At 45.3% G+C, this 12,057-nt stretch overlaps 1 protein-coding gene across 1 annotated transcript in view; it reads left to right on the forward strand.

Moving 5' to 3' along the window:
* The window catches only part of BMS1 (BMS1 ribosome biogenesis factor), a 798,176-nt gene that overhangs the window by 608,806 nt on the left and 177,313 nt on the right, over positions 1-12,057 (forward strand). Inside the window, exon 18 of the mRNA XM_069611034.1 lies at positions 6,805-6,863. Coding sequence (XP_069467135.1) covers positions 6,805-6,863 — 59 coding nt within the window. The remainder of the gene's footprint in view (positions 1-6,804; positions 6,864-12,057) is intronic.

The raw sequence follows: 12,057 nt of genomic DNA on the forward strand, positions 1-12,057 counted from the left end.
TTCCCAGCGCACAGAAAGTACTTGCGCTTCAAGGTGGACAGTCGCCACTACCAATTCAAGGTACTGCCCTTCGGGATGGCTTCAGCACCAAGGGTATTCACCAAGGTACTGGCGGTGGCGGCTGCACACCTACGCAGGGAGGCAATCCCAGTGTACCCTTATCTGGACGACTGGCTCATAACGGGGGAAACCCCAGGAATTTGCAGGACAAACATTCAAAGGACTATCGACCTCCTCCACGAGTTAGGCTTCTCTATCAACGAGAAGAAGTCAAGCCTGGTGCCAAGCACCTCAAAACAATTCCTAGGAGCAATCCTGGATACCCAGGAGGGGTTGACCTTTCCTTCAGAAGAAAGAATTCGGAATATACTACTGCAAATTCCGCATTATCAGTCTGGTCAACAAATAACGGTACGCAAAGCAATGCTTTTACTGGGCATGATGGCGTCATGCATTTACCTGGTCCCCCACGCGCGCCTGCGCATGCGTCCCATGCAGGAATGGTTGGCGAAACAGTGGTCTCAGGCAAGTGGTCAGCGGGACGATCTAGTGGTCGTTTCGCCAACACTGGTACAAAGCCTTCACTGGTGGACAAGAGAAAATCTCGCACAGGGGAAACCCTTTTACGATCCCGAAGTACAGGCAGTAGTCACTACAGATGCATGTCTGACGGGGTGGGGAGCTCACCATCTCCACCACACAGCTCAGGGTCTCTGGTCTCACTCAGTGGCCAAGAACCACATCAACCTGCTAGAGCTTCTGGCAGTATTCAGAGCGCTTCAGGCGTTCGAGCCCCACCTACTAAACCTGCCAGTGCAAATCCGGACGGACAGCACTACAGCCATGTTCTACCTGAACAAGCAAGGAGGGACTCGCTCGCCAAATCTGTCCAAGCTTGCCCAAAAAATCTGGATATGGGCACTCAGACGGAACATCTTCCTGTCATCACATGTTCCATGGGAGCTCAATTCCCTAGCGGATGCTCTGAGCAGAAACTCCCTCCCAGAGGAACAAGAATGGGTTCTTCACAGAGAGGTCGTAGAAGATCTCTTCTCTCAGTGGGGTTTCCCCACTATAGACTTATTCGCCACAAGCGAAAACAGACAATGCCCAGGATTTGCATCCAGGTTCCCCCAACCAGACTCTCAGGGGACCGCCCTGTGGATGAACTGGTCAGCGATGTTTGCGTACGCCTTTCCACCAATTCCTCTCATCAGGAAAGTGGTGAACAAGATGAACAGGGAGTCGATGACGCTCGTCCTAGTTGCTCCCATGTGGGCGAGGCAACCGTGGTTCCCACACCTACGCAGGATGGCGGTGTGCGAGCCCATCAAACTTCCAACCTGGTACAACCTACTGTCCCAACACCAAGGTCAAACAGTGCACCAGCAACCCAAATCAATGAACCTGGCAGCATGGCTCCTGAGGTCAGAGTTTGGACACCTCAATTTACCACAGAGGTGTATGGACATCCTAAAGGAATCTAGGAAACCAAACACAAGGCACTGTTACTTTGACAAGTGGAAGAGGTTCGTTATCTGGTGCCAGAGTAGACAAATCAACCCAGTTGATTGCACTCCTTCCACTATTGTTACATACATGCTCCACCTGCTAGATGCAGGATTGGTTTTTAACTCACTAAAAGTACACCTGGCAGCCCTCTCGGCTTACACCACTTCCCATAGCAAGGTTTTGTGGTGGAAAGTACCAGTAGTTAAAGCCTTCATGGAAGGAGTAAAGAGACTTCACCCTCCTATTTCAAACCCACCACCAGGGTGGGACCTTAATGTGGTGCTAGCCAAGCAATGGGCCCCCCTTTCGAACCCATGCATAAGAGCAGTCTCAAACACCTGACTTATAAAACGGCCTTCTTAGTAGCTATTACTTCTATAAGAAGGGTCAGTGAAATTCAGGCTCTGTCAGTGCAGGATCCCTTCTTTACTATCCATAAAGACAAACTGGTTTTACGCACACACCCTAGGTTCTCACCTACATTTATATCAAAATTCCATGTAAACCAGTCCATCGAGCTTCCGGCTTTCTTCCAGAACCCGCAAAGCTCGGCTGAGGTGAAACTACACACCCTAGATGTGCGTAGGGCGGTCCTCTACTATGTAAATAAAAACAGATCGCTAAGGAAAACAGATCAACTGTTTGTCTCCGTAGCTACAGGCAGAGAGGGGGATCGCGTCTCTAAAGGTGCCATCTCGAAGTGGATTATTAACTGTATCCAGCTGTGTTACTCACTCTCTGAAAAGACTCTGCCTTTTACGCCAAGGGCCCACTCTACTAGAGGCATTGGGGCCACTCTGGCTTTCATTGCAAATGTACCCCTTGACACCATTTGCAAAGCAGCTACTTGGAGCTCTATTCACACTTTTACTCAGCATTACTGCATTGACACCTATTCCAAGGCAGATACACAAGTGGGACAAGCGGTTCTAAGACACTTATTTGCTCATGACCCTTCTCACATCCCACCTCCTTCTTCTGGTACTGCTCGCTAATCTATGCACAGCATGTGATCTAAGCCGATTCCACAAGCCTCAGAAGGGATACATTACTCACCGTAATCGTATTTCTGATGCTTGTATCTGCTTAGATTCACATGCGACCCACCCTTCCTCCCCTCCGAGAGAAGGTGCATGATTGCTTGTAGTCTTACCTTTCTGTCTATCTGTTTGGATTATCTGTACTCACGCTACTCCTCATGCTACCTCATGTCAGAAAAAATACAATCTGAGGATCCTAGACGCGTGAGGGATCTTGGGTACAGTGGACGTCACACTAGGGATAGTATTACTGGCACGCCCTGTGTCGACGCCCATTTTCGAGTTTCGAAAAACAAACTGTAATACTCCGCAGCTTCCACTAGATGTCGGCCTATGCACAGCATGTGAATCTAAGCAGGTACAAGCATCAGAAATACGATTACGGTGAGTAATGTATCATATATATATATATATATATATATATATATATATATATATACACTCAGTGAAAAAACTTTGTTAAAGGGACATTATGGTTCAAAGTAAAACCGAAAAACCCCTGAAATTCGGCAGTTATGGTAAGATAAGCAACCATAACTCGCGCCACCTGCACTGCTAACACTAACACCCAGGAAATCAAAGATGACATCACAAATGTCATTTATGACATCACTGATGACATCACATGGCTGGCTCTCCCTTTTTTTCCTTTACTGACATATCTAAGCCACATAGTTTTCTTCAGTAACAGTCAGGAAGTAAAAATTGAAAAGGTACTATATTTGTAGACTTAGTCAAGTCATATCATATGAAACATATATATATATAGCGGAAGACACAGGCTTGAAAGAGAGCAATCCTTTCTGTGCATGAAGATAATCATTAGAGTTATCAGCACTTTCTCATAGTTTTATTTTTATTACTATACCTTCCCTGTATATGCTCATATTTGTATACATTGTACTCACACTCCTTTCCTTAGGGTTCACTGACATCATTTGATACACATACATACAGTAAGTAGCACCTTTGAAACAGAGCAATAATTTCTCTGCATAAAGATAATCAGTTAGGTTATGAACTCTTTCTGCTACTACTTCTGCTTTTTTGCTTACTTCTGTCCCTGTATATACTCATATTTGTGTTGTCTCTTTGTGTTTTGTCTGTATTAAGTGCAATTATGTATTAAGTGGGTTTTATTAGCTACTTATTACATGTTAGATTATGAATATTGCACCTTCATCATGTATACTGCACACAGTGCCGAGTTGCTTAGTATACTGGATAGAACTTCATAATAGAATGCTATTCATATCGATGCATTGCTTAATGCACTAATTAGCTCATGATATTTATTGAAATGATCCTTCACACTTTTTGGTGAACATTATAAGAATCCCTCCTACAGAGTTTTCATGAAAAGTAAATGCACATGTGATGTCATCAGTGATGTCATCAATGACATTTGTGATGTCATCTTTGATGCCCTGGGTGTTAGTGTTAGCAGTGCACGGTGGCGCGAGTTATAGTTGCTTATCTTACCATAACTGCCGCATTTCAGGGGTTTTTCGGTTTTACTTTGAACCATAACATCCCTTTAACAACGTTTTTTTACGGAATTTGATAGGTTTTTAGTAGCGCAACTTAACCATAACGTCCCTGACTTTATATACATGTAACATAGAGCATACTGAACCCCTAGCTAGTGATTTCGATGTCCGCGGACTACCGCCATGTCCACTGACATATCGAAAATCTGAGCGTGGTGAATGTAAATTTAAATAGTGTGCCCCATTTACCCTTTGAGGTTGGCTCTGAAAAGAGCTGTTTTTTTGGGGGGTTTTTGCAGATGCTTGACAGACACCTGTTCTTTTGTATTTATATTATTTTTCTTACTTTACTCCTAAAATCTTCACATAACCTTCTCCAAAGCAACCCTTGCATTCCAAAACAGAATGGCATTTCCCATGAAAGATAAGGAAATGCCATCTTCTTTAAAATAAACAGCATTACTGGAATCAATATTCTCATTATTACAGAAGAACATACCAGCTCTAAGCATGAAGGTTACACACCTAGCATTGTTTTGCTGAGGACAAAAAACTGAACTATTGTCCCATATTGCCCTAGGTACTAATCCAGAAAAAATTACTTTGGCATTTGGAAGGATGTTCATTACTGCTTGAACCAAGTGTTCCAAATCTGCAAACAAAGTAGGGGCACTGACATAGCCCAAATGGAAAGCACCATAGTGCAAAACTACCACATGGGGACTGTTGATCCTGCCCATATCTTCACAAACTTGTACAATTCCCTGTACATTGCAATCAGGCACAGTGCTCCACACCACCTCCACTCCTTTAACATCAAAATTCTTTGCATCATGCCTGCATTGAGCATACTGTTGTAAACCATGCACAAACATATCCCCGAGCACCAACACCCTGACTTTCTCCACTTCTGCCATCTTCACTACACAGTCTCTTTGAACACAAATCCACAACCTCAACATCTGATTGGCTGATCCCTACAGTCTTCTTTCCATGCTGGATTTGCTGGAAAACCCTGGATGTAGCACGCCCTGTCCGCAGACCGCATAACTCTTCGACAGCCCTTCTACCATTTCCACTTCATTCTCTGTGCCATTCCCTCATTGGATATAGCTAACCAGGCACACAATACGGAGAACATCCTCAGAACACCCCCATTTTGTTTATTTTCGAACATTTCAGGACACCGCAAGTGTTCTTAGAACACATTCAACTTGCCAGCGAACAATACAGACAACGTCCTCAGAACACCCCCTGCGAACATTCCAAGACCCCACCAGTCGTCTTAGAACACTTTCAACTTGACACCGAATCCATTCTGTTTATTTACGAACATTTCAGAACAGCCGTGTTGTCTGCAGAGAAATCGAACACAACAAAAGTGTCTAGCACATAAAAAAAACAGAACATTGAACCTATCTCAGACTCCCCCACCCTCCCCAAACACTCTTACACACCAACACACTCCACTAAATACAATTTTTAATCCAAGTTTCACTGCGCTGTCCGCGGTCGTCGGCGAATGCAAGATGGCGGGCACCACAGAAAATCTGACGCGCTTCACGCACCACGCCGTCCAATCAGCGAACACATCGCATGTCCGCGGACATCACGCATGCCGCTCGGCCAATCGGGGCACTGTCCGCGAAGCGAACCGGGAAGTCCGTCCGCGGAGCGAACTGAGATCACTAATTTTTTTGCCTTACATTTTGGTCATTTAAAAAAAACTACTGGACGGATTTACACCAAATTTGCAAAAGCACACTTTCGGGACCAAGCCCCCGCTCCTGCCGCAAATGTGGTGTAAATCCGTCCAGCGATTTGGGCTGTAGGCGTGCGCAAAGTTTTTTCCCATTATGTCTATGGGGAAAAAACAAACGTTTTGGGACCCCCCCTCTAACTTTGCCCCCCCCGGACCAAACCTCTCCAAACTATGCGAATAAATTCAGAGTGGGCCATATACCTTTTTTGCAAAGTTTGGTGAGGATTCGTCCAGAGGGAGCGAAGTTATAAGCCACCCAAAAAATGCTCTTCCTATGGAAACACCAACTTGGCCAGAAATACATGGACGCTACCGTGTCCATGTAATATATATATAATGTTTTTCTTAAGTTTGTTTGCTATTCTTTACACTGTTGAAATCCCCATTTGCTATTCTTTTCACTGTTGTAATCCCCAACACGTGTTTTACCACACTTTTAGATGCATATCTTTAGGGAGTATCTTTTGATTTTCATTTATATACATCTTAATTGATTCTGTTCAGTGTGCTTCTAAATGTTTTCCATCATTATTCATATTGTTGCCGTTATCTGAAATTTCTAGAGATAAAATGCTGGATTTGATAGCCCTGCTTTAAATTCCCCATCTAACTCCGAACTGCCATTTTCATTTACAAAGATATCTACATAGGTTAAAGCATGCTATGTCCCTGTTTCATCTCGTTCACAAAGTGGTCTTTTATTAGGAATGCCCAATTCTTCTTAAAGCCCAGACACCTTGACCATGCGGCATGTGAAAATTCGTTTTTTATCCCTTTATTCTGTCTGTTATTTTGTCTTATGTCAAACACGTATTCCAAGCTTGCTCCATAATATATACAATGTAAAAAGGTAATTTGTATCTGTTGCTCTAATGCTGTGTTCATCAAGATTGTATTTTGCTTGTGTCTGTAACTACGCTGTGATACCTCAGGGTCTGGGCGTATAATAAATGTAATAAAATAATAAATAATGTGATATTTCTATTGTTCCACTCTGCAGGTCCTATCACGCCTCAAGGCACTGGCTTCTTGGCGGTTCAGTCAGTGAGTGGAAAAACGGTAAGTCGGGAGGAGCAGTTTTTGTGGGACATTGTTTTCCTACTGATTAGCTTCACTTGTTGGTATTACAGATGTATGTGGACAATTTCTTACCTCCACATGTGCAGGTTAGTTAACTTTGTTTTGATAATGTGACTCCCTTAGCTTATGTTCTGCTATATGATATGGCATTTATAATGCGCCTATACACCAGTGTTTCAAGGCGCGACGAGGCAAGGCAGGGGGAACAGAGGGAAGACAGACAGCGATCCTACTAGGCCAGGTGTCATTCAGATTGCACAAGTGCATGAGAAGGCGGAAGGGGGAGAGTGCGAGGGGGAGGGGACAGTGCAGTACATGGGGATAATAGACTAATAACAATAAATAAGTACAGCCAGCTGGTGTCAAGTGCAGACATCCGGTGTCAAGTGCTGGTAGAGGGACTGTAGGGATACAGCAAAAGTCCTGAGTGCGGGAGGTTGCCAAGAAGGCAGTGCACGTGTGCGACTGGCGGTGGAGGAACCTGGGCCCGAGATCCGAGGGTGGCCAGGTAACCAGTGCAGTTTCAGCCAGGAATTCAGCAGGGGAGAGGAGGAGAAAAAACAGAAGTAAAGGGAGAGGTTTTGAGGTGCTTCCGGAACCGGAAATGATTCTCCTCAAGTTTCAGTGAGGCAGGGAGGCTGTTCCAGATGGAGGCCCCAGCCGAACAGAGAGATCTACCACCAACTCGATGCTTGGAGAAGCGACTGACCCTGAGGGAGTTGGACGCGGATGAGCGCAGAGCTTGAGAAGGAAGATATTTAGGAAGAGAGAGTTGAAGGTATTATGGCCCCAGCCCCCAGAAGGCCTTGTGGACAATGCAAAGGGTTTTGAACTTAATCCTCGCAGCCACTGGGAGCCAATGCAGAGATTTCAGACCTGGAGAGAGATGATCCCTGGACTTGAGGCCAAGGACAAGTCTCGCAGTCCTGTTCTGGATAAGTTGCGGAGAGTAGAGGCAGGCAGATTTAGAACAAGGTTGTTGCAATAGTCCAGCCTAGAGAGAACCAGAGCTCTGGAGACAGTGAGCTTCTTGGGGAAGGAGAGGAAAGGAAGAATACCTGTGAGGTGGTGCAGCTGGTAGTCTGACTTCTTAGAGATGTCGGAGATGTGCGGAGAAAAGGAGAGTGTGGAGTCGAAGATGACCCCGAGGAATAAAGAGCCAATGACCTCTAGGAGTCCACCCAACAATTGTTTTTGAAACATTGTCTGTTAATGTCTCTTGTATCCAGAGGATGTGTTTTTCTTCTTGCTGCTTTCCTCCCATAGACTTTGTTAGGAACGTTTTCTCATTTAGCAACTTTCCCTCAACATTTCTTTTGACCCCCCCAAACTGTTTGAACCTTTGCTGACATTTTACAGAGAAGTGAAGTCTTCAACTTCAATTCTTTTGCTCACATTATTAGGAGGAAATTGATCAGTACTGGGAAAGTATGTTTCTCTTTTGTCTTTTTACCTTTGCCTTTTTTTTGGTAAATTTAACAGTGCACACAGCATCTTGCAGTGCAGTGGCACAGGGAAGTCTTTCAGATTTCCCAAAGGTTTAAATACCTTCTCTTGGATAAACTACTGTTTCCAAGAGCAGTAAATTGAAATTGACTTTACTTACATTTGTAACTTTTTAGACCCAGCACACATGATCTTACCATAGGGTGTTGGCAGGGTTACGTAGAATCCCCTTTGTCTAGTTTCTCATGTAACATGTTCATGCTGCCCTTTCTACAATTAATGGCTGGTGGCAGTGGTTTACGTTTTACTACCATTGTGTGTTTTTACCGCGGGCTGCGTTCGCAGCTGCAGTAAGGCACCCATGGGTGCCCATTTTGTCAAAATGGCCCTGGTCGTCTTATTTCGCCATTTCTTGCTGGAAAGGTCCTTCTTGAGATTTACTATGTGCGCCAAACCAGGTTTGGTTCCTTTGTTCATTTGGTCTTTGGCGGATTCACGAGTGAAGCCCGCCTCTGGCTCCAGAGTGTCTGGTAGGGGCAGGAAGTGAGGGAGTTTCCCGAAACTCCCTGTGCTTAATCCCCTTGGTTACATGAATGCACCCAAAGGTGATTGGATGGCTGGCTGTCCTTGGAGGACAGCTACCCTGCTGTGTGATTGAAAGTTCGGCTGGATTGAATGGGAGAAACCTGCATAAAGGCAAGGCTTTTTGGCTTTGAAGGCAGAGTCGACCACTGGATGAAGGAATCTGAAGAAGAACTTGAAAGAGACGCATTTTGCAACTCCTGGACCGTTGGTTTGCCCGGTGAAGCCCTGCTGGTGTGCTGAAGCCCTGAATTCGCCTCGACTAGAGAAGCCCTGCAAGGGTGACTTCTCCCCTTGGGTTGGTGGGACCAATCGACCCCAACGTGAACTCGTCTGGACATCCTCTCGGAGCTGGATGTACTGCTGTTGCTGTAATCGAAGTGCCAGGGAGAGGAACACCAGATTGAGTGCATTGCTTTCAAGTCGAACCCAAGATTCAGGAAGATCCTCCGGACTCACAGGAAGCAGGACTGACCAAGAGCCTGAGCCACCTCATCAGAGTGCAGGACCCCGGATGTGAGGAAAGTCCATAGTGGTAGCCGAGAACCACATGGTGCTATGTGCCGAGACGCGAGGAGCTGAAACAGCAAAGTGCAGCTAAATTGAAGTTTGCCCATTGCTGCCGCTGACCTTCCCATTGTAGTGTAGGAGTCCCCAGACGTCCTCCCTCATGTCCCCATGACTGAGGCCCAAGAACGACCAGGTCTGCAGTGCTGCACAGGAACATAAGTTTCGGCTAAAGACAAAACAAACAAAGGGACCATACCTGGTTTGGTTTCTCAAGAAAAACAGTTCCAGCAAGAAATGGCAAAAAAAGACCGGGGCCATTTTGACAAAAATGCCACCCAGGGGTGCTGTACTGCAGCTGCAAACGCAGCCCGCGGTAAAAACATGCAATGGTAGTTAAAAGTAAACCTATATCACAGAAAAATACATGATAGAGTGGGGAAAAGGGTCTCACGGTCTCCAGGTTAAAAATTTAAAAAGCCCTAGAGTCCAGCAAAAGTGCTGGGGGTCTCGAAGGTAGAGGGGAATTAGCACATTTCTGAGAATTCTCCCTAACCCTTTCCTTCAGGCAAGGGTTAATTTGCTTTGCATGGGGGGGGGGTCCAAAAGTACTTACCTGTTTAAGAATGTTTGTTTAACCTTTGCTTTATTCCCAAACCCTTTGCTTTGACACCTAACTCAGTATTGCTCTAAATGTACCAGTGATGCATCAATGTCCACAGTGTCCTAGTTATTTAAGTCACCTGAGGGTGTTGGAAGTGTCTGTGTGCCATCCCCAAAGTGTATCTACTGATTTACTGAAACTGAGTGTATTTTGAAGTGTATTTGTGTGTTACTTATATATTGCCCCTTCTGTAGAAGGCTTATTGAAATGACTGTAAAATTAATAATTGTTTAATCAAGAAACCTTGGGTGTAAGAATGTATTTGAATACTTGTCACTGTAGGCCTCTGTAAGAACACTACTGCTCAAATTGACCTCTCTTGAGATGAGCCTTGCTGCTCAGCCACACTACCAAACTGTAGTACAGACTTATATCAAAGGTTGGGTTCCTATTGCCAGGAGTTCAAGTTTGCTGTAGTCTCCCAAAGTTACTGCACGCAATCTTGCACAACACCTTTGTATCATCCTAGTCTTTTAAACTTGGGATTTTTGGTTTCTTATATATGTGGCTAAAGACAAGCTGGTGGCAGCAAACATATTGTTACATTATTTGTAGTGTGCACATTCGTGTTTACCACGTATGGCTACTGAATGTGGCTAGTGCCCTAAAATGGCCAGGCCACAAGAATTTCTCCTTTTTGCTGGCCATGTTGTTTGACCTTCTTCCTGCGTTGCTAGGTCAGGAAATCCCATGCAAGGTCATGTACTTGCCTGTGAAAGGTGCTACTTGCGTGGGCTAGTGATGCTTTTGTGTGTGTGGCTCCGGAAGGGGGTACACTTGTCTGATTCCATTCTACATCTGTGGTGCCTGTAACGCTAGGTGTGTGATGAGTGAAACCCACAGTGGTCCCTGAATGGACCACTGCTGGCTGTTTGAATGATGCAGATCCTTACCATTGGTGGACTTGGCCGCCATTTCTTTAGATCAGTGTTGGAGCCAAGTATCCTGTGTAGAAGAACAGCCGATATGAAGATCTGTGGATAACACTCGAAGAGGCCCAGCATCCCTTCCTGCATTTGGCCCGGGGAAGCCCTGCAGGTCTACCTGATCTGCAAAGACCCCAAGCAATGTTTCAAAACTTGGACTGGTGGGAACAACCTGTCTCGGTGCTCTATAGGATCCAGTCGTCCTGAGCCTTTGGAAGTGTCCCGGAACCACCCTGTGGACTAGCCAGCTCTCAAGTGGGCTAAATTGCTAGAACTGTCCCCATATCTTCGGTAGTTGCCATCTTGTGGTGTAAGTCGCCTTCCTGCCAAATTTCCGTATCCTAGCTTCAAGGAATCCTGCTCAGCAAGGTCTTCTTAAACGACGACTAGAAGGACGCCTACCGTCACCTCTGTGCAGTGGCCGTCACTGGAACTTGCCTTTCCTCATCTGGTGAAGTGTCCTGAAGAGGTCTGCATTGGTGCCTTCTGCATGTCTTCATCGGCAAGAGTTGCACTCTGCTCCTGAAACCGACTGCAAGAATTCTTGCAAATGCAGCTCCTGGGAACCTCTCACCAGAACCAACGTCAGGAAAACCTACCTCGAGTGACACCTCCCCCACCTTCTCTACCCCAAGTCGCCCAACCTAGTAATGTGGGAATATCTGAGTCAGGGGGTAAGTAAACGCAAAGCATTTGTTTGCCCCTTGCCCCCATTCTCCTTAGAATAAACCTTGGTTATTCCATTCAATCTCTTTTTGATAATCTCATCTGAAAGTAGCTGTACCCAAAAGAAAGAAACATAATTTTACCTACCAGTAACAATTTTGCTCATCTTCTCTGGAACATTAACCAACACAAGAACCTTACCTACTTAAGACACTTTCGGGGGTGAATCTTTGTGACCTTTGGACACAAGGCCTCACTCTTCATAGGGATTAGATTTCTGAAGTTAGGGTACTTTTCTTGTGACTTTGTTCCATTCTACTGCATCAATAACTTGCCTTCTTTTGTTGAATGTTGACTGCATTCATAAGAGCCTATGGTGACT

Source organism: Ambystoma mexicanum, chromosome 8, assembly GCF_040938575.1.
Source record: "Ambystoma mexicanum isolate Mex_15411 chromosome 8, UKY_AmexF1_1, whole genome shotgun sequence".
Lineage (NCBI taxonomy): Eukaryota > Metazoa > Chordata > Amphibia > Caudata > Ambystomatidae > Ambystoma > Ambystoma mexicanum.